Source organism: Hemicordylus capensis, chromosome 7 (genome assembly GCF_027244095.1).
Source record: "Hemicordylus capensis ecotype Gifberg chromosome 7, rHemCap1.1.pri, whole genome shotgun sequence".
Taxonomy (NCBI): domain Eukaryota; kingdom Metazoa; phylum Chordata; class Lepidosauria; order Squamata; family Cordylidae; genus Hemicordylus; species Hemicordylus capensis.
Genome location: NC_069663.1, coordinates 26,595,571 through 26,621,312, shown reverse-complemented (window position 1 = coordinate 26,621,312; position 25,742 = coordinate 26,595,571). Strand labels below are relative to the sequence as shown.

Genomic DNA, 25,742 nt, shown 5'->3' with positions numbered 1-25,742 from the left:
TCAGTCATTTGCATTAAGCGATACTCAGTGGCAATTAAACATAAGCACCTTCGTACCAGAAGAGGATCTGGCTTGTCTTTCCCTGCGTGGAGCGGCCCAGCCCCCGTGAGCACGTGCACGTCTGCAGGGCTGTTGAATGGCAAGTACTGGCCACATCAGCACCATGGTGGTCTTCTAGTCCTTACCAAAAGCTGGGCTGCACTATGCAAACGGGTTTGATTTTATGTTGGCTTAATCGGGGGATCTTGGAGTTCTGGGGTGCAAGGCCTTGGGGGTTTCCACTTGTGCTAGAGAATTGTAGGCACGTGCCCATCCAAGGCCCTTTGCCTCTGCCAGTTCTTTGCAGCTGCTCTCTAAAGTTCCTGCTTTATAGATGTGTTTGTTGTGCTGTCATACTTGAGGACAAAGTATCTGGCCAAGAAAAGCCTTGATCAGCAGGAAGTGGCTTCTGCAGCCGAGGACTGAAATTCCCAGCTCTGTGTTTTGCATTTCTTGGGTGGCAACATACAGCAAGGAAGTGTCCCGCTGCCTTCACCCACACCAAACGTCCATCTGGCAGAGCACCTTTGCCAGGAGTCTCAGCAGCTGTGGAAGGGAGCCTAGTCCTTTGATCCAGAGGTGGAGGAGGCCAGATCTGGAGGTTAAGAGGTCCTAAGGTCTGTATTTAGGCTTGGGGGAGTGTCTGGAAATGGGCTTAGATGCTGTCAATTGGATCTAGAGCCCAGTAAAAAGAGCAGCTTCCCAGTCCTCATGGTTGCAAAGGAAATCATGAAAGTGATTATACAAGCAGTGTTGATTAACAGCTTCGTTTTAAAGACTGAACGTATCTTGTTTAGGGCATAAAGAGGCAGAATACCTGTGCTTTACTTGGCTGATTCTTTTCCCTACCGCTCCGGATGCCTATAGAGTCTCCTCCATCCTTTCTTGTGGATGGCTATTTAGCATGTGGTCCCCCTTCTGGACTCCCCAAAGGCGTCTGCTTGGCCCCTGTGGGGAAACAGGATGTTGGATTACTAGATGGTCCTTTAGCCTTTTCCTGGAGGGCTGTTCTTATGACCAGGAAACCCAAGAACTCTTTCTCCTCCAGGGCCCTCCCCCAGGGTAAAAAAGGCTAAGAGGTTAGGAACAGATGTAGTCAATCTAGGTTGTCTGGCCAGGCAGAATCTCTGGATGTGTTCACAAGTTTGCCTCCTCCTCCCAATCGATGGCCTTCCCTTTCTTCCCTTTCCCACATCACTTGCATAAGAGTGTTCCCTCTTCTGAATTCGGGGCCCTTCTGAGGTTGGTGAGAGTCTGCTTAGGTTTTGCATGTTCCACTATAGTGAGGCAGCGCTTCTGCTATTAGCTCGTTTGAGCAATCGGGAGCCGGGCCAGTTGTTGCTAGACGATTAACTTGGCCAGAATAGCTTCAAAGTGCTGCCCTCTGGTGGACAGATTGCAACCATCAGTCTGCTCGACCCCGGATATTTTGAACATGCATAATGTATGCTCCTTGGCTTTTGAATGCACAGGTGACTGTTCAGCTTTACTTCCCGGTAGATGCAAGCCTGTCCCAGATTACTGGCTAGAGATAAACCTCTCAAAGGAAGAAAGTCTCTCCGAGAGAGTGATTGCAGCCTCCCATCTAGCGCCAGGATGGGGCTGGAGGTGTGTTTATGCTCCATAAATTAACCCCTTTGCCAGCTGTCCACCACCTAATAGCAGCATGTAATGCTATGGAGCCCAGGATCTCTATTTGCAAGGATCTCCATTTGTTAAGGGGCCAGAGGTGCCTCTCATGGGTGGGACTATTCTGTAATCTGGGTACCACAACCAAAAAGCCCCCCCACCACTATCCCCACCAGCTGCACCTCTGCTGGAAGGGCTCGGAGGACAGGCTCCACATGGCAGGGAGGTGATTACTGAGAGATGCTGCTCCCAGGCGGTCAAAGCCAGTGCCTTGAATTTAGGCCCCGAAACAGAGCAGTAGCCAATGATGCTGCACGGATGGGTGTGAGGCGATTGGTTCTGCCAGCTGCAGAGTTGTAAATCAGTTGAAGTTTCCAAATAGGATTTCAAGGGCAGTGCCCCTCCTGACCTCCCACAGGGGCCCACCACCAGACCGCTGAGGGCTTCCTTCAGTAGAGCAACTTCATCCCACAGAGTCTGGGCCTCATTTATGTCTCTGGAACCCGACTACCTTCCTCCAGGCTTCTGGGGCAGAAGGTGGCTCTTTAAGGGGGCAGCAGCCCCCCGGGCCTGGAGCTCGGCACTCCTCCGTCCCTCGGGCCCCTTTTCCCTGCCTCTGTGAGTGGCCACTGAAGGGCGAGACGTTCCTGGCACGTTGGGCAAGTCCAGCTCAAGGGAGACCTCCTGTAGGAACCCGAGTTCAGCATCTCTGGGCTGCTCATTGGCCAGTTCGTTCTCACCACTGGGAATGATAAAGTTTTTTTAATTGAACCAACAAACTACCAAAGCATACAGTACGTTACCAAAACAGTTATATACACAAGACTTGTTTTTATATTAAATATATACAGAGATTTAAAAAACAAGGAAGTCATCCAGGTTATAGAATATATACAGAGAGTACAGAAAAACAAGGGGGAAAGGATCAAAATAAATTAGGTAATCTGGGGTGTGTGTGTGTCACATCTAACGTCCATTTCCACAGCTTGTCCCATTTTATTTTGGAGGAGATACATTTGTTGCCTCTCTCAGGTAACCTGGTTCCAAGCCATTTAGGGCTTTCAAGGTTGAAATCAACACTTTGAATTGGGCCTGGAAATGGACTGGGAGCCCCTGCAGCTGATGAAGCACTGGAGTGATGTGCTCAAAACGTCCAGTCCCAGTTAATACTCTTGCAGCCCTATTTTGTACCAGCTGCAGTTTCCAGACCCTTTTCAAAGGCAGCCCCACATACAATGCACTGCAGTAATCCAAGCGAGAGGTGGCCAGAACATGAGTCCCTGCTGCGGCCAAGCTCTCTCTGTCCAGGTACGGTCGCAGTTGGCGTATCAGCAGAAGCTGATAAAAGGTGCTCCGAGCCACAGAGGCCACTTGAGCCTCTAGAGACCGTGCTGGATCGATGAGCACCCCCCAACTGCCAACCTAGTCCTTCCGGGGGAGAAGTGCAACCCCATCTGGGACCGGCTGGACATCCTTCACCTGGGCAGAGGAACCACCGACCAGCAGTACTTCTGTCTTGTCTGGACTGAGTCTCCGCTGAGTCACCCACATCCAGTCAATTACTGCATCCAAGCACTGATTCAGGACAGTCACCGCCTCACCTGCATCGTATGAAAGAGAGAGATACAACGGAGTGTCGTCTGCATATTGATGACACCTCAGGCCAAATCTCTGGGTGACTTCTCCCAGCGGTTTCATGTAGACGTTAAACAGCATCGGATCCAATAAATCCAGAGTCCAAAGCGAAATCCACAGGCAAGGCCAACACAGTCCAGGGTCCAAACACGGTCACAGTAATACACGAACACAGCCCATTAGCTCACAGGAAATTGATGTTGCTATCAGCAGGGTAGCTATGCTACAGGCGTCTTAAATAGGCTGAGCCCCTGGTGCTGTTAATTAAGAGTTGCCGAGTCAGCAGCTTTGCCTGTTGTTCTACACATGCGGTTCCTTAACTCTTGCTGTCTCTTGGACCGACGCCTCTCCACAGCTGAGACCGGTCGTGCCTCCTCCACAAGAGCTGCCTCACCCAGCTGTAACTCATCTTCGACTCCCTGTGTGTCGGACCCACTCTCCTTTTGCAACTTCCGGTCCTTGCCCACCCTCCTCTGCTGTCAGCTCTGTCTCTGCCTCCAACTCCTCCTTGGAGTCTTCCAGCATGCCCATGACACCAGGCCTGAAGCCTGATTGAAATGGACCTAGATAATCCGTTACCTCCAAGAGTGCCTGGAGCTGGTCAAAACACTACATGCTCAAGCACCTTGCCCAGGAAGGGAATATTGGCCACAGGTTTATAGTTGTTTACATCCTCTGGGTCCAGACTAGGCTTCTTTAGCAGTGAGTGAGTAATAGCTTTCTTCAACAAAGCTGGGACCACTCCCCCTCTCAATGAGGCATTTAGAACCTGCTGGGCCCAGCTAAAAATTCCCTCCCAACTAGATTTAATAAGCCATGAAGGGCAAGGGGCAAGCATACATGTGATCGGCCGGACTCAACTGAACACCTTGTCCACATCCTCGGGCACCAGTAATTGAAACACTTCCAGCAAAATGGGACCAGGTGGTACTCTGGACACCTCTCCCAATGACACTGCATCAGCTGTAGAGTCCAGCTCTTGGAGAAGAGGAGAGCTGGTCTTGTGGCAGCAAGCATGATTTGTCCCCTTAGCTAAGCAGGGTCCACCCTGGTTGCATATGAATGGGAGGCCAGAAGTGTGAGCACTGGAAGAGATTCCCCTCAGGAGATGGAGCTGCTGCTCTGGGAAGAGCAGAAGTTTCCAAGTCTCCTCCCTGGCAGCATCTCCAAAATAGGGCTGAGAGAGATTCCTGCCTGCAACCTTAGAGAAGCCGCTGCCAGTCTGTGCAGACAATACTGAGCTAGATGGACCAAGGGTCTGACTCAGAATATGGCAGCTGCCTGTGTCCCTATGAATGCAAGCGACTTTACTCTCAAAGTGCTGTCCAAATGCATTGCAGCGTGCCACCAAGGGTTCTAACGCATTAAAATGGCATTCCTTTTTGGCTGGCTGACGCAATAATAAACGTACCTTGCTGAACTGGAGGCCAACCTACCGAATTTTCAGGGAAACCACCTGATGATGATCCGCCACTCTAAGCAGGTTGGTCCCTCCGCCCCACTCTTGTTTTCCCTTTGTAGCCTTTTAGTTTTGAAAAACTGAACCGTCGGGCTCCGAGACCACGTGAAGGCAGCAGCGGAGGTGTCAACCACATCCCTGAGACTCCGTCTCCTCGAGTGGCAGTCCTTCATCTCTGCCTGCCTGCATCATGATCTTCCTCCTCCTTCTGAGGCACCTTGCGTAGATCACTTCCTGCCACTGCTTCTGAAGACGCACACGCCACCCCTCCAGGTAAGACGGTTTGTGTTTTGTCGGGCAGTCGGCTGCTGTCGGTGGTCTTTTGTGGGGAGGCTTTTTGTGGGGCTGCCGAACATGACGTCAAAACCGAAAGTGTAGATGGAGTTGTGGAGAGATCTATCAACTGTTAATGGTCCTGATGCCTTAGCGGAACCTCCATGTGCACAGGAAGTCTACCTTGGTGCTTCAGATCCTGGGCCCTAAACCACAAAGCAGGGTCTACTGCCTCCATGCCCTGTTTATCCGGCTCGCTGGGGTTGGAAACAAAACGCTGGCGCAGACGGATTGTTGGCCTGATCTGCCCCCTTGAATATACCCCCAAAGCTCTGAGAGCCTTTTAATTTCAGGTTGATGGCGATCCACAGTCTGTCTTCCTGTGTCATGAGGGGAAGGCACTCTGGTCTCCAGTCGGTGGTGTATAGGTGTACTTCTGATGCTGATGATCTTGCACATTTTATCGGACCCAAAGTTCTGCCTGGAAGGCCATTGTAGTGAGGGGGGTGGGTGGGGCGTTTGCCTGAGCCCAGACACTGTTGACGCCGGCAGCCATCTTCCCTGCTAGCAAGTTCGTGATCTCCCATGTGCACGAGCGGAAGGAATCTTTGGTGTGATTTGTGGGTACCGATTTTCATCAACGAGAGCGGTTACGTGAAACTAACAGCCTCTGCCTCCAGAAAGCCATCCTTTTCCTTGATCTTGGATTCTAGAAGGCTGGCTGTGCTGAAGTAAGAGCCAGCGCTCTGTACGCACTCAAGAGCTGTGTCTTTTTCAACGCACCACCTCCCATGGCGGGGGCAAAATGGGTCTCGGAGGGTCTGCTGGCCCAATGCTGCAGGAGTTGTGTTCCACAGTGTTGAATCCCTTGGGTGCGATTCTGGATAACTGGAAACTGCTTCGCTGGTGAAAACCTGAAGCCTGATCTGTCTCTCCAACTTGTTTTAATCTTCCAGGGAAGCATTAAGAAGCGAAGAGGGACCTGGAAAGCCCTTGGGGATGTGTGGAACTTGTGAGAACCTGCAATGACAAATTAGCCGTGGACATTTGGGGCCTGAAAGGTGTCCGAGAGCTTCCCCAGGGACAGCAAGTGAGGCCTTCCCCAATGCGCTGCTCGTGCTGCCAGCTTGGAGGCCTTCCCAAACCCGAGGTCTGGTGATTCGTAGGGTTGCCAGTTAGTGATGGACACATCACCCCCGCCCTCTGCCCTGTAAAGAAGAGAGTCCAGTGCTGCTTCGCCTCCTTTCAGTCAGTCGGAGGAGTTAGAGCTGAGGGCCACCAGCAGCCCAGACTTGCTTCAGGATGGAGGAGAGGGAGCCGAGGTAAGCAGCCACTTGCCAAATACACCACTCCGAAAACCCGAGGCCCAAGATCCGAGACCTCGCCTCGTGCTCACACACACACACACACACACACACACAACCGAGCTGGAGTTTGTTTATAATATTAATATAAGGCTTTTCAGCAAAAAGTTCACCGAGTGGTTTATGTAGCAGAGGAATGAAGAATGAAATGGTTCCCGGTTCCAAGGAGCCGGTTAGCTAAGCAGGGTCCACCCTGGTTGCATTTGAATGGGAGACTTTATGTGTAAGCACTGTCAGAGATTCCCCTCAGGGGGATAGAACCACTCTGGGGAGAGTATCTAGGTTCCAAATTCCCTCCCTGGCAGCATCTCCAAGAGAGGGCTGAGAGAGATTCCTGCCTGCAACCTTGGAGAAGCTGCTGCCAGTCTGTGCAGACACTACTGAGCTCGATGGACCAGTGGTCTGACTCAGTAGTTGGCAGCTCCCTCTGTTCCTATGAAGGGATGATGGGCATAGTAGTCCAATGGCCTCTAGGGACCCCCGTTGGAAAACCCTGGCAGCTCTTGCTCTTTTTCCTCTGCTGCCCCATACAGTCTGCGGCGCACGCTGGCGATCAGCAAGTGGGAGAGTCCCCTCACGCTTCTGGACAGGCTCTCAGTGACCAGGGGCATTTGGGAGCTGCTTGACACCCAGCCAGAACAAGCCACAGCGCTGCTCTCGGAGCAACCAGCTGGGGTGAGTGCCCTCTTTAAAAAGACTTTAGTTGGGGTTTGCAGTGGTTGGGGAGGGTGTCCTTTGGGACTTGGCTGGGGTTATTTTCTGCTAGAAACTTGCAAACATTGACCAGTTTCTTCAGATCAACAGAGCGGTGTCTACAGCTCTCTCTGATGGCTTCTCTCTCTCTTTGGTCCCATTGAGGGATGTAGGAAAAAGGATTTCAGGTTTTGTTGATTTTCACCCCACTCCCACTCCCCTTTTATCCACACCCGTTTAGCTGCACCCCTTCCCATCTTTGAATGTGCCCCTTAAAGGAACACATTCAAAACAATGCTATAGAAGCAATGAAAGTGCTCCTAGGCATGTACAGATTGCCTGCTGCCCGCCACTGAGCACCCTACTTCCCAGAGAGGCTGGCCAACAGAGCCGGCCTGTCCACTAGGCAGACCTAAGGTGGTTGCCTAGGGCACTGATTCTTGCGGGGCCCCCACATAAACAGTGCCAGAATATAACCTTGCCAATTATTCTCTCTCGCTCTTGTATTGCACCCCTGAAGTCCTGCGCTGTAATATAAGGAGGACGCATGGAATCTTGCACCCTGCTCCCCAAAGAGCCTGCATGTCCTGCACCCCCAAATACACAGCCGTCTTTGCTCCTTGCACCTTGGCCCCCAAGAAACCAGCTAGTTCCATAAGCTGCACTCCCTCCCTTGAAGATGAATGGGCTGGCTCGGCATCCGTCTCCAAAAGGACATGGTCTCCCAGGCTGGGTTTCCAAATGGATGCGCCAGCCTCTTTTCATCTCTGCGCTGTTAAGGGTTTTGTCCCCAGAATAGGCTGGGGGGGACCTACTCTTTCTCTCCACCCCACCCCACCCCCCGCAAGCCAGCACAGGCTGGTTACTCAGTGGTCATCCAGGCGGGCCGGTCATTCGACCTCATGAACAAGCAGCCTGTGCAGCTCAAGTCACTTGAGCTCCCCACTTCTTGATGGTGGGAGGGGGGGCAGGGGGCTAAATCCACCTTCGACAGCAGCAGTCTTGTGGCCAGATGGCTTTGGGAAGGCGGAGCAGGAAGGAGCCCATTCCAGCCACAACAGCAGCCCTGGCATTTGCAGGCCAAGCCCCTTTTGCAGCCTAGCCGATTCTGAGCTGTTCTGTCCGGGACCGGCGACACATTCGTTGGAAATTTCCGTGTGGTTCCCCTTTCCTGTCCAAAGGGGAAGGGAGGGGCGCTTGCTGGCTGCATGGTAATGCCATCCAGATGCAGTTGCCCAAGCTGAACTTTTCTCTCCCGCTCCTTTTTTTCCCCCTGGGACCAGACGTTCATTGTTTTCAGAAATGAGGCCGGAGGTTCCAGGGTCCTCTTCCTTCGGACACAGCAAGGCAGAAGTGCTGCTGTCTGCCGTTTCCCCATTGAGGAAGACAGCTCAGGTGGGTTGCTTCATGGAGTATTCTGTGGGCACAAGAACTAGTTCTGTAACGCAGAGGAAATGAGATTTCCCTTGATGGGGAAGGAGGTTAGGCGGGGAGGGGGGCCCATGGCTTCCTGCTTGCCCCCAGCAAGTGGTGCTTGGAGGTAAACTATGCCTGTACATGGAGGTTCTGTTGAATTATCCTGGCTAGTAGCAGACAGTAGACCTGTTCTCCAGGAAGTTTTCTTTCTTTTTATAAAGCCACCTAAGTTAGTGACTCCTTTCAGGAGTAGGAGAATCCCCTGTCCTGTGAATTGCTAGACCATTCTTCCTCTTTTCCAAGCCCAGCCGTTGCCACTCTGACTCCCTAGAATTCCCACTGTCCCCACTCGGGATTCCTGCACCCCAAAACACTCTCTCCTTGACAGATGCCTCCAGCTCTTACCCCTGGACCTTGAGGCCAAAGTCCAGGGCCCCCCCAATCCTCTTTAGTCTGTCCTGGGTGTGTGGTGTGCTTGCCGTGCTGTGCCAGGTGGCCAAGTGTGATTATGAGCTGTGCCAGATACTTTAGAGACAGAGCAGAGGTGAGGAGTGGGGCAAGAAAGATGTGGGATGGGGAGATGTTAAGAGTTGTGTGCAGAGGTGTAGCTAGGGGAGAGGGGCCCGTGTTTGCCCCTCTCCCTGGTGGCCCCGCAGAGTGAGGGAGAGAATTGAGAAAACAGAGACGGGTGGAGCTGGGGGGCCCTCAGGAATTGGGGTCCTTTGAGCCACCTGCTCAATTATAGCTGCTGCTGCTACTACTACTATGAATGTTTATATATCGCTCTTCAACACAATTCTCAAAGCGGTTTCCATAGAAAAATAAATAATACATCAAGAAGATGGTCCTCTGCCCCCTAAGGGCTTACAATCTATAAAGAAACATAAGGTAGACACCAGCAACAGTCACTGGAGGGATGCTGTGCTGGGGTCGGAGAGGGCCAGTTACACCCCTGGTGGTGTGTTGAAATGTTTCTGTTTTACATTTTTCCAAGCTTGTGAGTTCTGTTGCTGTTTGTGCCCTCAGGAACCCACATGTTAAATATACTCTGTGTGTGCGCGTGTAGTGGGGTGACGCTTAACTTGCAGTGGGGCAGGGGGCTCCAAAGGCCTTCAGGTCCAGGCTCCAAAATTACCTAGGTGCGCCTCTGCACTAGTCCCCCCCCCATCTTCAACTAGTACCTTTATTTCCCCACCTGCCTCTCAGCACTCCCTCCCCTGCTCTAACCTGTAGGCGTCACTCCCCGCCCCCTTCCTCGGAGGCTGCCCTGCAGCTCACTCCTCTGTGGTTTTGCAACCCGGTTTCCTCTGGCTGAGAAGGGGAAGAGGTTTGGAGAGGCAGGACCTCCGCGTTCTGCAGAACTGGCTGGCGAGGCCGGAGGTGAACTGGGGGGGGGGGTCCGGCTTCAAGGGCCAGCGGCACTGGGCAGCTGCCAAGAGCACCGGGTCTTCCTGGTGGCCCACTGGCAGTGCCCGAGGCCACCCTTGGCAGCCCACAGCCTTTCGGTGGGGGTGGAGTGACTCCCTCCACCAGGAGGGCTGCCTTGCTGCTGCCTCTCTCCCATCTTACCTGCCAAGGTAAGTCCCACCACTAACCCTATGGGGGGGGCAGGTAGGAGGGGGCTGGAGGGGAGCAGTTTGCCCTGAAACCTGGAGCCAGTCCTGAGACGAGCCTGTCACTGCCCTTTGCCTCCTGCGCACTTTGCACTTCCTCTGTTCCTGAGCTTAATCGCAGGGGAGGACAAGGTTTTCTCCTGCAGCACACTGGCAACATTTTTATCCCACCTTCCCCCAAGGAGCTCAGCGGGGCACGGGCCGGGCGCCTGGTTCCTCCGGCCCCTTGGTCCTCACAACAACCCTGAGAAGTAGGCTAGGTGGAGAAAGCCTGGCCCAGATCTCTGGCTGCTCCTGAGGAGCGCATGAAGCTGGGCTGTGTGGGAGTCAAGCCAGGGGTCCTCCTTGACACCACAAAATTGTCTCCAGGACCCTTTCAGGCTCAGCCTCCTCCTGAGATCGGGTTGCCGGCGGGGCTGCCTCCCTGGGCCTTTCTGCATGCAAAGCATTATGCTTTGCCAGCGAACGTTCCTCGTTTCCGAGCAGGAAGGGATGGCTCTCTGCCGACCCCACCTTCACAAAGTAGAATTCAAGCGCAAGGAAGTTGCCAAAAGGCCACACGCCGCACCGCAGTCCCCCACCCCGCAGTTCAACGGCAGCGCCGCTTCTCGGAAAAGCATTCGCGATCTGCGCGCTGGTGTGGGGTTTCCCATTTCCTCCGCCTAATGAAAGGACAAGGGAGGCTCACGTCGCCCAGAGGTGTGGGGTTTAGAGCTTCAGTAGCCCTTCTCGGCACAAAGGGGGCCCAACTTGCACTCGGGGCTCACTGCTCGGTGACTGGGGGGCCAGTCTGAGCAGAGGTCAAGGTTTGGACCCTGCATTTTGGTCTAAAGAGGAAGAAAGCCCCTCTGCTTTGACACGACGTGCTTTTAAACGAGTGTATTTCTCTGTTCTTAGTCTTCTTTTAAAATAGCAATGCGTCCTTTAAAAACAAAACAAACCAAAAACAAAACTGATCTTCCCCTCAGGGGATGAAGCCGCACTGGGAAGCTGCCAGTCTGTGAAGACAATACTGAGCTAGATAGACCAGTGGTCTGACTCAGTATATGGCAGGTTCCTAGGTTCTCTCTCTTGACTCTTAACAAAGCATTGTTGTGGCTTCTGGCTGTGAAGAAGAACGGTCTGGTTAGGAATTATTTATTAACGGTCTTCTGGTTAACAATGGTTCCATGTTGCTTGGTCTGGGGGTTAGTGAGGTCAGCCTGGCAACTGTTCCATGGATCTCGGAACCCAGGAGCCGAGCCTGTTGGAAGTTAACTGTCAAGGAAGAGGCTGGCAGAGGAACGGGACTCCAACTGGGGAACAGTAAACTGGAACTGGTTGGGCTTTGCACTCTGCATTCCTTGGAAAGGACCGCCTTTTGTTTGGGTTGTGAAACATTAAACCCTCTTTGTGGTCGAAATGTTTGGACTTTCTCTGCTGGAGTTCACAGCCCATGTGGAAAGCATTCCTCTGCTATCAAGGGCAATAGATGACTCTAGAAGAGGATTGTTGGAGGTCACTGGTGGCAGCAGATACAAGAGCCATCCCACAGATGATCTTCCCAGAACTGGGACCTAGGAAGCTGCTTTATAATGTGGAGTCAGACTACTGGTCCATCCCGCTGGGTACTGTCTACACTGACTGGCAGTGACTCTCCGGGGTTTCAGGCAGGAGATGCTGCCAGGGATTGAACCCGGGACCTTCTGTGTGCAACGCAGATGCTTTCCCACTGAGCTGCGGCCCTCATCCCTTCACGCCTCCTGCACCTGTCCAGTTTAGAACCAGGTACCTAATGGTGCAGCAGGGAAATAACTTGCCTAGGGAGCCAGAGGTTGCCAGTTCGAATGCCCGCTGATAGGTTTCCCAGACTGTGGAGAACACCAGTATTGGGCAGCAGCGATATAGGAAGGTGCTGAAAGGCATCACCTCACACTGGCAATGGTCGACCTCTTCTGTATTCTACCAAAGACAGCCAGAGGGCTCTGTGGGCGCTAGGAGTTGACACCGACTCGAGGGCACAACTTTACCTTCCACCCCAGAAGGGTTAGGTGTACATCCCAAGTGGAGGGAAAGTGGGTCCTGCCCCTTGGCTGTAGTCTAACCTTTGTCCCTGCCTTGTGGTGCACTGGCTTGTCCTGAATTCCTCCTCTCTCCCCACAGCCGTTTATCTCGAGGGTTCCCGGCTCCGATTCCGAGACCTCCTTGAACTGGTTGTCTTTCATGTTGTGAGCAGGTGAGTGGCTGGCAGCTCCCCCAGCGAATTAGGGATGCTGGGAGGTCCTCCCTTTGGTCCCGTGGACAGTTAGAGAGAGACTGGTGGATGGAGCCCCTCTCAACTCGCATCCCTTCTGGCTACCAACTCTGCTCTTAGCAATAGCAATAGCACTTACATTTATATACCGCTTTATAGCCGGAGCTCTCTTGTCCTCCTTCCATTCCTGGGGCCAATAATTTGGACTCCCTGTTCCCCCTTCCCCGTCAGCTCTCACACACGGGATCCCAGGATGTCCTCTCATGGGGTACAGTATGAATGATAGGATAGTTGCTGAGAGACTAGGGACTCCCCTGTTGGAATCTGGCCTCTGCCCTGAACTGATTAAAGGGGTCTTCAAGGCAAGCCATTCCTTCCCCTTTCCCCTTTCCCCTTTCCCCTTTCCCACTTTCATTTCCCACCAGTAGTGGGGACAGTAATACTTTCCTACCTGAACAGGCTTATTCGTAAAGATTATTCAATGATGTGTATAGTGAGGAGCGAAGTCAAGTGGGGTCACACCTTTGCTGGGACTGACTACACCATCACAGAAGTGGCCAGTAAGCATTCACCTTTTGATGCGGACTCCTCCTTACACATTTCAGTGGGTCCCAGTAAAAGGTATTGCTGCCCTGCATCTGGATTTTTGTCTGATTTTAGTGGCTGGTTGTTTTTGTGCATCAGTGAGGATGTTGCACTGCGGTGTGGCCGGGCAACAGACTTCCCCAAGGAGCATCCAGAGGACACCCGGAAATAAACCGCACCAGCCCTGTTCTGCAGCCGTTGGACATTTATCTGGGGAGTGCGGTGGGGGTCCTCTGGTGGGGTCCTGTGTCGTGATGGTGCAGGGTCGAGGCACAGAACAGCCGCAGTTGTGATCTGCAAAATGAAGGTCTTAAGGGGCCGCTGTGTGTTCTTTTTGGCCCCCCGGGCAGGGGGAGGTAAACAGCAGCAGTGCCATACTTGGTGGGCTGGGCATGGAACGTGACACTAAGACTGTAAGCGCCCAGAGAGGTGAGTTTTGGACTATATATAAAAAATAAATATGTTTGCCGCCTGTCTTCCCTCCCTGAAGGGTTGGTACCCTGCAGGGGGAGACGGAGGGCCAGGAGGTAGGGAAGGCAGGCAGAAAGCAGGCTGTAGGCAGACGTCACCCCCATGCTCTTGGGTCTGTCTTACTGAGCAGGCTGGCCCTTTGAGGCTCCTGGTCACCAGCACCAAGTTCAAGGGCAGGAGGTGAACGAGGAAGGCAATCCAACTGGGGGCCAGTGAAAAAGCCCCGGGTTGTTTTTGTGTGTGTGTTTTAGAAATTACTTCCTTGTAGCATTCACAAGTGTTCCCTGTGTGGAAAGGAGCTGGTCTCGGGTGTGGGGGCTTTCTCCAGGCCTTTGGCCAGCGGGCCTGGGTTTGGCAGCAGTGGCTATCGCGTTGTGTTGGGCCAGTTTGATAGCCTTGCTTTGAACAGACAGAGGACCTGGCCACCAGTGGGCTGTGGTCCCAGCCGCCTCCTTGGGAATAATTCCGGTGCCTTTGCTGGCTGGGCCTTCTCTTCCAGGGATATCCTGCCCTGCCCACTGAGGATCCCGGATGCCTTCAGACTTCCACACAAGCCTGACTTAGATGCCATTGCTGCGCTGGGCATGAGTGAGTGAGAACATCAGGGGAGATGGGCGGGGGCGGCAGTTTCTTGCATCTCTGGCTGGCTCTCTCGCTGAGCCCAAAAAATGTCTGCTGCTTGGCATTGTGGGGTCTCTTTGGTGTCCCCACCTTTGCATGGCTTTGCATTCTGGGTCTTCCTCTTGTCTTGACCTATTGAAGAAACACGTTTCAATCAAGTTGGCTCTTTTTGAGGATGGTCCTAGGGGGCTCCCATAACACCCCCTCCTCCTTCAACCATACCCCTGTGGGGGGATCTTATGCCTTATATGAGAGAGAAGTTCAGGAACTACGATGTTTCCTGCCTCTGTGTTTCCAAGCTAGGAAGCTGCACCTGCTGAATTCTTGCCTGTCAGGCAGCTATTGAGGGCACAGGAAAGCTGTCCACTAATGAGGAGGTGACCTTCGTTGCAATACATGCACAAGCACCCAGTACAACAGGGTATGGAAACAAGATTAAAACCAAAGCAGGCCTCCCCTGGATATAACTAACCACTGAAATAAAACGGCTGCTTTGCCATCAGAAGCGGTGTCAGAATTACTGTCCAGCTAAGCAAGGGAACATCCCCAAATTCAGACACACCCCACGATATGGCATTGGTCTCTTTTTCTCACCCACTTTCCTTTTCTTCTTCTCCATCGTCTCCTCCTTCTCCATCGTCTCCTTCATCTTCGGCAGGGTTCTGGACAATGCCCCTTAAACCTGGCAATGGGCAGGTATCGGCCGAAGCCGAAGAGGAGCCCATTGGGGTGAGCAGAGACCCCCTTGGCTCCAGACAGTCGGCCTGCTCCATCCGGGTGACATCCGAGGAGGGGGCGCTGTGCATCATCAACCCACTCTTCCTCTCGGTGCACAGTGACACCAGCTGGCTCAACTTTACCCCAAGCTTGTGCCGCTCCAGCAGCAAGAGGGGCACCCTGAAAGCCTGGAATGGACAGAGGAGCCCGGAAGCATCTGGCTTGGCAGAAACAGGATCCAGGAAAGAGGAGCATCCGGCCCAGGAGCGTCTGGGCCATGTAGGGTCTCAAGAGGAGGAGGAGGAGGAGGTGGAGAGAGGTGAGGGCCAGCTGCTCTGGGGGATCCAGCCACGTGCGTGGCATGGTGGTGGGTGACCCTAACATGCCACTGGTGGAGCTGCGTCTGAAAACCACCCAGAAACTCCAGCTAGTTGGTGGCTGTGTAGAGCAGGAATTCTCAAGGTTGGGTCCCCAGATGCTATTGGACTTCAACTCCCATAATCCCCGACCAAAGGCCAGTGGGGCTGGGGATTATGGGAGTTGGTCCAATAACATCTGGGGGACCCACACGTTGAGAATCCCTGATGTAGAGCATACCATTCCAATCTGGGGGGTGGCCATTATTTTCCACACATGCCCATTCAAGTGGGCTTACAGCAACTGCACTTGGCTAGCCCATCCTGGAGTGCGATTCAGTGCTGGTTATTGCCTCTAAAGCAGAGGTTCCCAGCCTAGGGCCCCCAATCTGGCTGGACTACAACTCCCATCATCCCCAGCCACCTCCCTGCTGGATAAACATGGGGAGAGTTGTAATTCAATAACCTCTGGAGACCCAAGGCTGAGAACCCCCGGACTAGCCCGAAGCTTGCTCTTGCCCTGCAACTCTAGGCACGTTTACTCAGAAGTACAGTGGCTGGGGATGATGGGAGTTGTAGTCCAACACCATCTGGGCCTCAAGGCTGGGAACCCCTGCAATATTGGATGGAATCTAGTGAGGCCGATTCCCCAGTTGAGCTTTGATCTCACTAAGGGAACCCCTGGGCTCAGTAAATAAATGCACTTCTCAACAGTCCTCGGTTCCCCGTTCTGTAAAATGGGAAGAGGTAAGTAGCTTGCTCCCAGGGGAGATTTTTGGGATGAGAGCGAGGGACGGGCTCCGTCAAGCAGCACAAAGGTTAACCGGGCGGGACAGCACTGTGGTGGGGGAAGGTGGCCCAGTGGCCCCACATGCCCACCATGCCTCATCCCTTGCTGCCTTCTCACAGGTGACCCTCCGCCTAGCTTGGCCTCCGTGCGACGCAGGCTTCTTCTTCGCAGCCTGGCCTGGAACGGTTCTGAGCATGTCTCGGAGGAGCTCCCGTTGTCCCCGGATCAGAAGGAAATCCGGTCCCCGCACCGGGTCTCCTGGATCGAAGGCGTCCCCGCGGCGACGCCACCGCCTTGCTGGCCCCTGGAGAAGTCCAACTCCGAGTCGTCTCTGGTGAGCGAGAGCATGCTGCTGCCGCCCATCCCCGAGCTGGATTCGCTCTCCATCAGCAGCGTGGAGGACGAGGTCGACGCTCTCTCCCTCAGTGCCGCCGCTCAGAAGAAACGCTGCTCCACCTCCTCCATCTTGACCTACAAGGTCCTCCAGCGCCTCTCGGCCGTGGGCAGCACCCTCAGCGGACTCCTCTCGGCCGAGCGCCGCATCTCCAACCGGGTGCAAGAGCTGGCCCAGGAGCCGGTGACCTACCTCGGGGGCCTGGTCCAAAGCTTCGTGGGCCACATCCTGCAGGGCGCCGGGGCCCGGCACCTGACCAGCACGGACTTGCTGCAGGAGATCCGGCAGATGCTCAGCAACCTCAAGGGCTACTTGTGCGAGAGCTCGGAGCTGCACGCCTTCTTTGAACACAGCGACGCCGAGGAGATAGACCTGGGTATGGAGGAGCTGGGGTGCTGAGGGCCAGCCGGGGCCCGGCGGTCAGGGGCGCATCTGGTTGCGGTTGCCAGGCAACGCCAGGGCTGCGGCCCTTGCCTGGAACGGCAGGACCACTTCTGTCCCGCCTCCGGTGGGGTTGCTAGGCAGCGCTGAGGGGTTCTGGCCCAGTGGGGCCACTCAGTGGCCAGTGGCGGCAACCTCTTGTAAGAGGTTAGCAGTTCCGCTCTCTGGGGAGCCATTTTTCCTCTCCTGGGAGAGAGGGTTGCCAACTGTCCCTCGTTACGCGGGACATCCCTCATCTCAGGGATGAAGTGTTGGTCCCAATAGAGACAGCATTTGTCCCTCCATTTTGGTGGTGGGGTGAAAAGCTTCCTGTTCTGAGAAGTTTTGGGTTGAAAAGTGGTATAGCTTGAATATGTTCTCGGTAATAACAATGACATTATTGAATGATGCCATTATTCAATAGCATATGCTGTAATTCAGTTACATATACATCAATGATACTCTGGCTCTTGGCTACCAATGCATACACCTCCCGGGCCTGTCCCTTGTCGCCCCCCCCCCACTTGTGTCCCTCATTCTGGCAATGAAATGCTGGCCACTCTCACGGGACAAACTTTGATCCAAATTGTGCTCTTCTTCTTCCCCCTCTTCTCCAACGGCCATCCGGTTTCTTACAAACCATGAGACATCATGGGTTTCCTGCCACCGGGTCAGGTCTGGGTCCCATTCCAGACTGGACCTTTTGTGGGGTACCTTTATTAATAAGGATAATATTCACTTTTGTATCTCCCCTTTCCTCCATTGAGTGCAAAGTGGCTTTCGTGGGTATAGATTGCCCCATTTCATCCTCGCAACCCCCCTGTAAGGTAGATTAGGCTGAAGAGGGTGGCTGGCTGGCACCCAACATGCCAACATGCTCCCCACTGCTTTGTGCTGCTGCGGAAGCAAGCCCTAAATCCGCTAAGTGACTCCTAAATCCGCTAAGTGGCTCGAGTGAAATCCTCAGGTGCATCTGCACGCACTGCTCCAATGGGGTCAACAAATGCCACCCACAAATAACGGGCAGCTTGCCACAGTCCACAAACAAATTGCAAACTACAGCAACAAGGCAGGGGCTGACGAAAATGTGGTGTGTGTGTGTTTATTTATTTGATTTATATTTATTTGTTGTGAGTTTCCCCTTAGAGTGGACAATGCTGGTGACAACTTTTCCATTTGCTAATGGGTAAGAAAATAACCTATGAACTGCCCTGTTGGGCAAGATCCAAGGCCTGCCATGTCTGGCATCAAGTTCCCAGGTTCCCAGCAACACGCTTCTCTGAAGCCCACACAAAAAAGCGCATTGTTTGCCACCAAAAACTGGTGTTCGGAGGTAGACTCCTCCTGAACATGGAGGCTCCATTCTGCAGTCACGATAAATTATCATCGGTAGACCTAGACCTGGCTTCCTATTCATCTTCTTGCTTCCCCCATAGGCTTCCTTGGATACCTCTCCGGGAAATTTTGCAGTCATTGGCCAAGGATCCTGTCTTTGGCATAAGCAAAGACAGAACTCTGCTCCACCCCCACTCCCCCAAAGAGGAAACTGTTGGACTACCAAGTCTGCTTCCCAGCAAGCCCGCTACAAACATCTCCTGCCATGATCTTCAAGCCGCCAAAAAGACCTCTGTGGTGGTTTCCACTCTGGGCCGTGGCTGCTCACAGTAGCATCCGCTCACGTAGAGGCAGGGAGCAGCGTGCTTAGGAAACCAGCGTCTTCTCTGTGGTTGGCGCCTTGGTACAAGGCAGCAACGTAGATGGAGAGGCAGTTGGAGGGAGGGGGAGGGACGCAGCTTATGAAGGAGAACCAGGCCGGCTTCCTTAAACAAACGGATATGTCAGGTCCTCCAAACTGGCTTCTCAGTTGGGTTTTCTGCCTCTTGGGATTTTCATGCAGAACTGGGAATCCTATTGAGCTATTGACTTGCAATTTTTCACTTCAAAAAGCTGCAAGTTTCTAGTCCTTAGGCTGGTGCAGAGAACAAGCTTATTTCCAGCATGGTATAGTGGTTTATTTATTTATTATTTGTTTTGTTTTGTTTTTGCATTTCTATCCCGCTCTTCCTCCAAGGAGCCCAGACCGGTGTACATGGTTATGTTTATCCTCACAACAACCCTGTGAGGTAGGAGAGAGATGTGTCTGCCCCAGAGTCACCCAGTGAGTTACATGGCTGAATGGGGATTTGAACTTGGATCTCTCTGGTCCTAGTCCAACACTCTAACCACTACACCACACTGGTTTAAATGTCAGACTAGGACTGGGGAGGCCCATGTTCAAATCCCCTCTTGCCATGATGCTTATTGGTGGCCTTGGGCCAGTCATTCTCTATCCACCTAACTATCTTGCAGGGTTGTTGTGAGGATAAAATGGTATGTGTATGTGTATGTATAAGTATAATCCCTGGTCCTGAGCACCTTTGAAGGAAGGTGTGTTTTAAAAGTGTTTTTCCAATAGGATTTCTACGGCATACAGTATTATTAACACAGTTGCCTTCCAATAGTGTCACCTTAAGTGGCACAGCGGAGAAATGCTTGATTAACAAGCAGAAGGTGGCCAGTTCAAATCCCCACTGGTGTGTTTCCCAGACTATGGGAAACACCCAGATCGAGCAGCAGCAATATAGGAAGATACTGAAAGGCATCATCTCATACTGCGCGGGAGGAGGTAATGGTCAACCTCTCCTGTATTCTACCAAAAGAAAACCACAGGGCTCCCAATAACTGTTGCAAGTTGCCTGAATAGACTTTGAGGCTAGCAGAGTAAACCATGCAAGATATATGGGCATATGCCAATGAATCTGGTAAGCAGAATATCGGCAGAGAACTGAATTCTGCTTCTCTTACTGCAGGATTTCGAGAGGGCGAGATTGAAGCTTATCTACTCAGTCGCCAGGAGCCCCTGCTGGTGGTCCCCTATTCCCACATGGGGAGGTGGATCAAACAGTCTTGTTCTTATCCAAGCAGCTGGCGTCTTTTGATCCAGGGACACTTTGGGTCCTTGAGTACCAGCTGTGGCAGTTTGGGCCCAAAACCACTCAGGTTTGAGCCAAAGCTCTGGATCTTGGTCATCGTGGCCACACTTTTGCCTCATGGGGGTTTATGATGAGATCCTCCCTGGTTCAGCATCTCCAGGTAGGGCTGGGAAAGAGACTCCTGCCTGCAACCCTGGAGAAGCTGCTGCCAGTCAGTGTAGAGTAGACAGTCCTGACTATGGTCTGACTCAGTATATGGCAGCTTCCGGTATTTCTAAGGAAGCGTCATCTGTTCTCCTTCTTGCCCCCGTCCAGGTTCTGTGGTGGAAGCCGCCCTCTACAAATGCATACTGAAGCCGCTGCGGGATTCCATTTATGCCCAGCTGCTGGACTTCCACACTCGTGATGGGAGCCTGGGCCGGCTGTGTGGTCACCAGGCCACCATGCGTCAGCAGAGCCTGGCCGAGCTGGGAGTGACGGCTGGCGTGCCCGACGGGCCCGGCCTGGAGCGCATCCAGACCAAGCTCAGCCTCATGCACCAGGCTTACTCGCCTAAGAAGAAGGAGACGCAGATGCTCAAGATCTGCAAGTTGCTCTACGAAGCCATGAACCAGGCGGCGGGCAGGACAGGTAGGGGGTCCGTGGGCCTCCGGAGGGCCAGCCATGCGCCTGAATGAGAGGCCAGGTCCCTGCCCCAAGGGGCTTGCCCTCCAGAAAAGGAAACCAGAGAGCCGGAGGAGGAGGAGGAGGAGGAGGAGGAGAGAAAGTAAAGCAGGGTTAAACAAGGAAGAATATGTGCTGATTTAGTGGCTTGTATTGAGTGTGTGTCACAGTGGGGTATGAAGGCTAGGGTGCTGCTGAAAGCTTCATGGGGTTTTGAAGTAGAATCTGATTCAAATATTTACATGTATTTAAGGTGTTTTTTATTCCAGAAAATGTAGAGGCGTGCGTGTGTGCCTGCATGTGCACACGTGTGTGTGTGTGTGTGTGCGCGTGTGCACATTCCTGTGTGCGCGTGTGCACATTCCTGTGTGCGTGTGTGCACGTGCATGTGTGCACATCCCTGCCAGTGTGTGTGTGTGTGTGTGTGTGTGTGTGTGTGTGTGTGTGTGTGTGTGCGTGCGCTCGCTCGCATGTGTGGTGTTCACGCGTGTGTGTGCATGCGTGCGTGCGTGCGCTTCCCAAAGGAAGCTTCAGGAGACGTGGCTTTCCTTCCAGATACAAATGTCCCCCTCCCCCCTGCCCCCGCCCCCACCCCCACCCCCAGGTAGCCTGTGCACCTTCCCTGTCCCTGAGCCTGCCCAGTTACCTTCCCTCTCGCTTTCTATTTTCGGAAGAGCCGTTTGGTGCTGACGATTTCCTGCCTGTCCTGACCTACGTGCTGGTGAACTGCGACACGGTGCCAGTGCAGTTGGACGTGGAGTACATGATGGAGCTGATGGATCCCAGCCAGCTGCAGGGAGAAGGTAATTTAGTGTGTGGGCTCCAACGTGTCGCTTTCCCCGGGTTTGCTTCCTGCGTTGTGTATCCTGCAGCGATACGGATTTTTTGCTGAGGCTCGGGTAGCTGCATAAAAATGTAGGCTCCTCTTTTGAGGCAGCCGTTTCTGGGGTTTCCTAGGGCAGTACAAGGGCACACATCAGGTGGGATTTACATTTTGGCTAAGGGACCACATTTTGATATTGTTCTTTGCTTCTGCGCTGCAGGCGCCGTGTTTAATTGCGCCCCATGGATGTGCGTTGAAGTGCATCGAGAGGTTTATTTCTTTGCCACCAGGCGGGGCCAGTGTTCTGCTTCTGCTTTAAGGGACACTCTGGTTAAAGAGATAACAACCCAGTAAGGTTTTTGCTTTGTGATTAGCTTGGCCCACTGTGTATGAAACCAGGCTTCTGTTGGGTTTGGGTTTGTCAATACGCAGCATCCTTCAGCTTCACCTCCATGTTCTGATGTCTGTATTTCCTCCCCTCACCCTTCCTCCCACACAATCCCGCAGGCGGTTATTACCTCACTACGTGGTTTGGGGCCCTCTACCATATTGCGAACTTCCAGCCAGCGGCCATGGTGACGAGGCAGATCAGTCTGGAGGCCCAGAACTCCATCCACCAGTGGCATCGCCGCCGTACCGTCTACCATCACCCCCACCAGGCTCACCGGCGTCCTTCACAGGTGACTCTCCTTTCAGGGAGGAGAGAAGTGGAGACAGAGAAGTTGGAGTGAGAACAAGGGATTCTGGGGACCAGGTTTCTTGGTTCTTACTCCCATTCTGGGAAGGGAGGGGTTTGGGTCCATTGGACTAGCATCTTGATCGTGGGTCTGGATGCGAAACCTGGTGAAGGACTGGCAACAAACCAGGATGTGAACTACAATTTGATGTGGGCTTGCAAACATTGCTTGTGTTAAAGTAAAAGTTGTGCCGTCGAGTCTCCTGCCTCTAACCTTGGGGAAGCCGCTGCCAGCCTGGGTAGACAATACTGAGCGACAGTAGATAGGCCAATGCTCTGACTCGATAGAAGGCAGTTTCCCCATCTTCCTGAGTCTTGAGTTTGGCTTAGGCTTGGCCTTGGTCATGTCAGCTATTGGCTCTTGCTCTTCCACTGCTAAAGCTGCCACTTCAGGAACATGGGAAGCTGCCATATACTGAGTCAGGTCATTGGTCCGTCTAACTCAGTATTGTCTACACAGACTGGCAGCGGCTTCTCCAAGGTTGCAGGCAGGAATCTCTCCCAGCCCGATCTTGGAGATGCTGCCAGGGAGGGAACTTGGAACCTTCTGCTCTTCCCAGAGTGGCTCCATCCCCTGAGGGGACTCCCACCCCAATTCCTTTGTTGAGTGAAACCTGCTCTCTAGGGGTTTACTGTCCCCACCGTAACCCCTTGCCTCCCCTCCCCACAGAACATCCTCTATGTCTCCTTCCTCGAGCCCTTCAACAACCAGAAGACCATCTCCGTGCCCACTGACATGACCACGGCGTCCGTCTGCGCGGTGTGTGCCGAGAAGTACCGCATCCCAGACCCTGCGGCCTACGGCCTCTTCCTGGTGTCGGGCAACTCCTCTCAGCTCCTGGCAGGAGACAGCTGTCCTCAAAAGCTCCGCTCCGAAATCCTCCGCTCCCAAAGCCCCTCCGTGAGCTTTGTCTACAAGCCCAGAGATGGGGCACTGCCCGCCAGCAGCCCCACTTCTCTTCGGAGCCCCGAGAGCTTGAGGGCCTGAAAGCTCCCCGGAAGGGTGGACACGGGACAGTCGGAGCTGGATTGGACACGGGTCACTGGAAGCATCCCAGAAGCTTCTTCTTCTTTCCTTGAAGATCGCCCAACGTTCCAGGCTGTTGACTTGACAGAAACCAACCAGCTGGAGAGAGTTGGGAATAGGATTCTGGTCAAGAAGAGACTTGCACGGGCTGCCCTGGGCTGCAATACTGGCCATAAAATTGTCTGGCAAGGTCTCCTCCTTCTCTTTCACTCTTGCGTGTGGAAGGGAACCGAAACGCTTGGCCTGGTGGCTTTGCCCCACCACCGCCACCGGCTTGAACCAAAGCAGGGCTCTCTTGGATTCGTGTGCTACACATCCTTTTTTGCTTGAATATCTGTGGCCCGCAAGCACGTGTCCGACTTACAAAGCAAGACTGTGCACACGGGAGCTTTTCAACCATTCAGGCCTAACTCATCTTGCAAAGTACGCACACTCTTTGCTCAAGAACATCCGAATGGCTTTGCCAGCTGGGACTGCCATCTGTTTCATCCAGGAATCCATCTTCCAGGGTGGCCAGCTGGACATCTCTCAAGAAGCCCATATGCACTTGGGGGAGGTCACTTGAAATGGACCAGTAGCCCACCAGCTGCTGCCCACCCTGGCTTGAACATCTGAGAATCGAGAGCAGCCTTAGGCCAGGCGGAAACATCCCTCTTGCCCGGGGCCATTTTTGGAAGGTCGATCTGTTATCTCACTGTGTGAGCGTGAAATGTCGTGAATTGTGCAAAAATGCAGCGCCCTGAGAAAGCCGCCTCCTGCCCCTGTTCTTGCTGAGTGTTTTGTTCAGCCATTGAAGCTGGGGGTTGTAGTCCAGCAACAACTGGGGACCTGAGTTCGAAACACACACACCCACACACACCTTAAAGGCTTCAGAGCCTCAGCTTGAAATCATGTCTGAAGTCCCGGCAGCCAGACGCCAGGACCACAGAGGACTTCAGTCTCCACGAGAGGATGTGGCTGGCGTGCTCTTCCTCCCTCCCCGCCGAGGCTAGCAGAATAAATTATGGAACTTTCAAAAGCTGAAAAAGATAACTTTTGCATTATTTATCGAGCTCACTTTCCCAGTTCACAACTGGCTAATTGGTTCCTCTCCTTAGGGTATAAATTGGCAGCTCTGGCCTCCCCTTCCCCACTCCTTCACCTCACTGCTGTCCAGGAGTTGTGGGTTGAGCACTTTGTGGTACATAAGCACAGCCCTGCTGGATCAGGCGCAAGAAGGCCCATCTAGTCCAGCATCCTGTTTCACACAGTGGCCCACCTGATGTCACTGAGAACCTGCAGGCAGGAGTTGAAAGGAGATGCCCTCTCTCCTGCTGTGACTCCCCTGCAACTGGGACTCAGAGGCATCCTGCCTTGGAGGCTGGAGTTGGCCTGTAGCCCTCCAACTAGTAGCCCTTGATAGACCTCTCCTCCATGAAGTGCTCCAAACCCCTCTTACTCCCCTGGTGGTTTACTAATGCCAATGATGCGATTCTACCCATCTCTGGGTAACACCTCTGTTTCATAGCTGCTTTCTTCATAGACACAAAGAAATCTTACGTAGAACTAAAAGTAAAAGTTTATGCAGAAATGATGACACCATTTTCTCTTTCCCCTTTCCCTCCCTTTTCCTCTCTGACTCCCTGCCACCCAACCCCACACTCTCTCTACAGGATCCCCACTGGGACAAACTCCTCAGCAACCAAACCTAAAAGATGACAAGACAGAATTTAACCACCTCGAATTTAACCACCTCCTCCTTGCTGGTTGTTCTTAATCTGTGCCACTCTCTGGCCAGTCCCATGTCCATCCAGCAGAGGGCAGCGCAGGCCCTCCACTGCGGAAGCTCAACCCGGTAATCTCAAGCCAATACACTCAGGCTGCTGTATCAGGGCAGAAGGGCACCCGGTTCCTCTGACCTGGAGTGCTTCCAGTCCTGGTCAGCAGCTGGTTGGGAGGGAGGGAGAGGTGGCAACGAAGACCTTCCACCCACTACCCTTCTCCCCCTGCCTGAAGTTCTGTCCCCATACATGTCACTCGCTTCCCATTTCCTTTGACTCCAGGCTAGCAACTGAGAGGGGCTAAGCCTCTGCTTTTTCAGGGACCAGCTTTGGGTCAGGGTCCTCCCAGCTGCTGACCCCTAGCTTAGAGCAGGCACATGATGGCCAAGAAGGATGTGGTGGTGTAGGGCAGCCCTTCCATGAGGCAAGATGAGGCGGTCACCTCGGGTGGCGGATTGCTGGAGTGCCAGCAGGGTGGCAAAGATGGCCGCCACTGGAGCAACTCTTCAGGACTGACCTGAGCTTTGCCAGGAGCACCTCTCCTCTCCCTCTTGCAAGGCTTGCTTTGTGCAGGCGCGTGCATGCACACACACACGCATACACACACACACACTTTTCAAAAGCAGGGGTCACGAGTTCAGCCTGTATCTCATCTCCTCTAACCTGCACAGGTGTGTTCCCCTGAGCCAGAGAAGGGAGAGGATATTAGAGGAATGGGAAATTGGGAGAGGGAAGCTCTCTCTCTCTCTCTCTTGTTGTCTTCTAAGTGGCTGTTTCCCAGAATAGGCCTTTATCGCCAAAAGATTCCTGTGCAGACAGGTCTGAGGTGCAGATCTCTTTGAGGCAACACCTCTCTGTCGCAACAGCCCTCCAGGCCTTCCTTTTGTGTTTCGCACAGCTAACCACAAACAGGTGTAAGGCCGCTCAAGGGGTGGGGTGGGGGAGAAGGCAAAGATTTGCAACCAGACGTTTCCGTCCGGGCCTCCACCCTTCTCCACCCCCCTGGGAAAAATCTGGAAACTCCCAGCTGCGGGGAATGCCCTCCTTTGCGCC

The 25,742-nt window shown here is 53.4% G+C and overlaps 1 protein-coding gene across 3 annotated transcripts; it reads left to right on the top strand.

Annotated features, from left to right (window-relative positions):
- The first annotated feature begins 189 nt into the window (after positions 1-189).
- On the top strand, positions 190-23,940 carry RINL (Ras and Rab interactor like). Of its 3 annotated transcripts, XM_053267171.1 has the most exons (13): positions 190-1,647; positions 4,825-5,035; positions 5,992-6,357; positions 6,933-7,074; positions 8,376-8,487; positions 12,264-12,336; positions 13,910-13,998; positions 14,690-15,067; positions 16,014-16,664; positions 19,996-20,310; positions 21,018-21,146; positions 21,674-21,846; positions 22,573-23,940. In XM_053267171.1, exons 3-13 carry the CDS (start codon positions 6,338-6,340, stop codon positions 22,888-22,890), a joined length of 2,400 nt encoding a protein of 799 aa, XP_053123146.1. In that variant the 5' UTR covers positions 190-1,647; positions 4,825-5,035; positions 5,992-6,337; the 3' UTR covers positions 22,891-23,940. The 3 variants fall into 3 exon arrangements, with proteins under 3 accessions (XP_053123146.1, XP_053123147.1, XP_053123148.1); XM_053267172.1 differs by lacking the exons at positions 190-1,647; positions 4,825-5,035; positions 5,992-6,357; positions 6,933-7,074; positions 8,376-8,487 and adding an exon at positions 11,369-11,728; XM_053267173.1 differs by lacking the exons at positions 190-1,647; positions 4,825-5,035; positions 5,992-6,357; positions 6,933-7,074; positions 8,376-8,487 and adding an exon at positions 11,594-11,888.
- The last annotated feature ends 1,802 nt before the right edge of the window (positions 23,941-25,742 follow it).

What these genes read in the sequence shown, in the direction of transcription:
- RINL (XM_053267171.1), top strand. Translation starts at nt 6,338, where the DNA reads ATGGAGGAGAGGGAGCCGAG. An exon ending in CGCCGAGGAGATAGACCTGG is followed by an intron (nt 16,665 to 19,995) that starts GTATGGAGGAGC and finishes GCCCCCGTCCAG; the next exon opens with GTTCTGTGGTGGAAGCCGCC. An exon ending in CCAGGCGGCGGGCAGGACAG is followed by an intron (nt 20,311 to 21,017) that starts GTAGGGGGTCCG and finishes TATTTTCGGAAG; the next exon opens with AGCCGTTTGGTGCTGACGAT.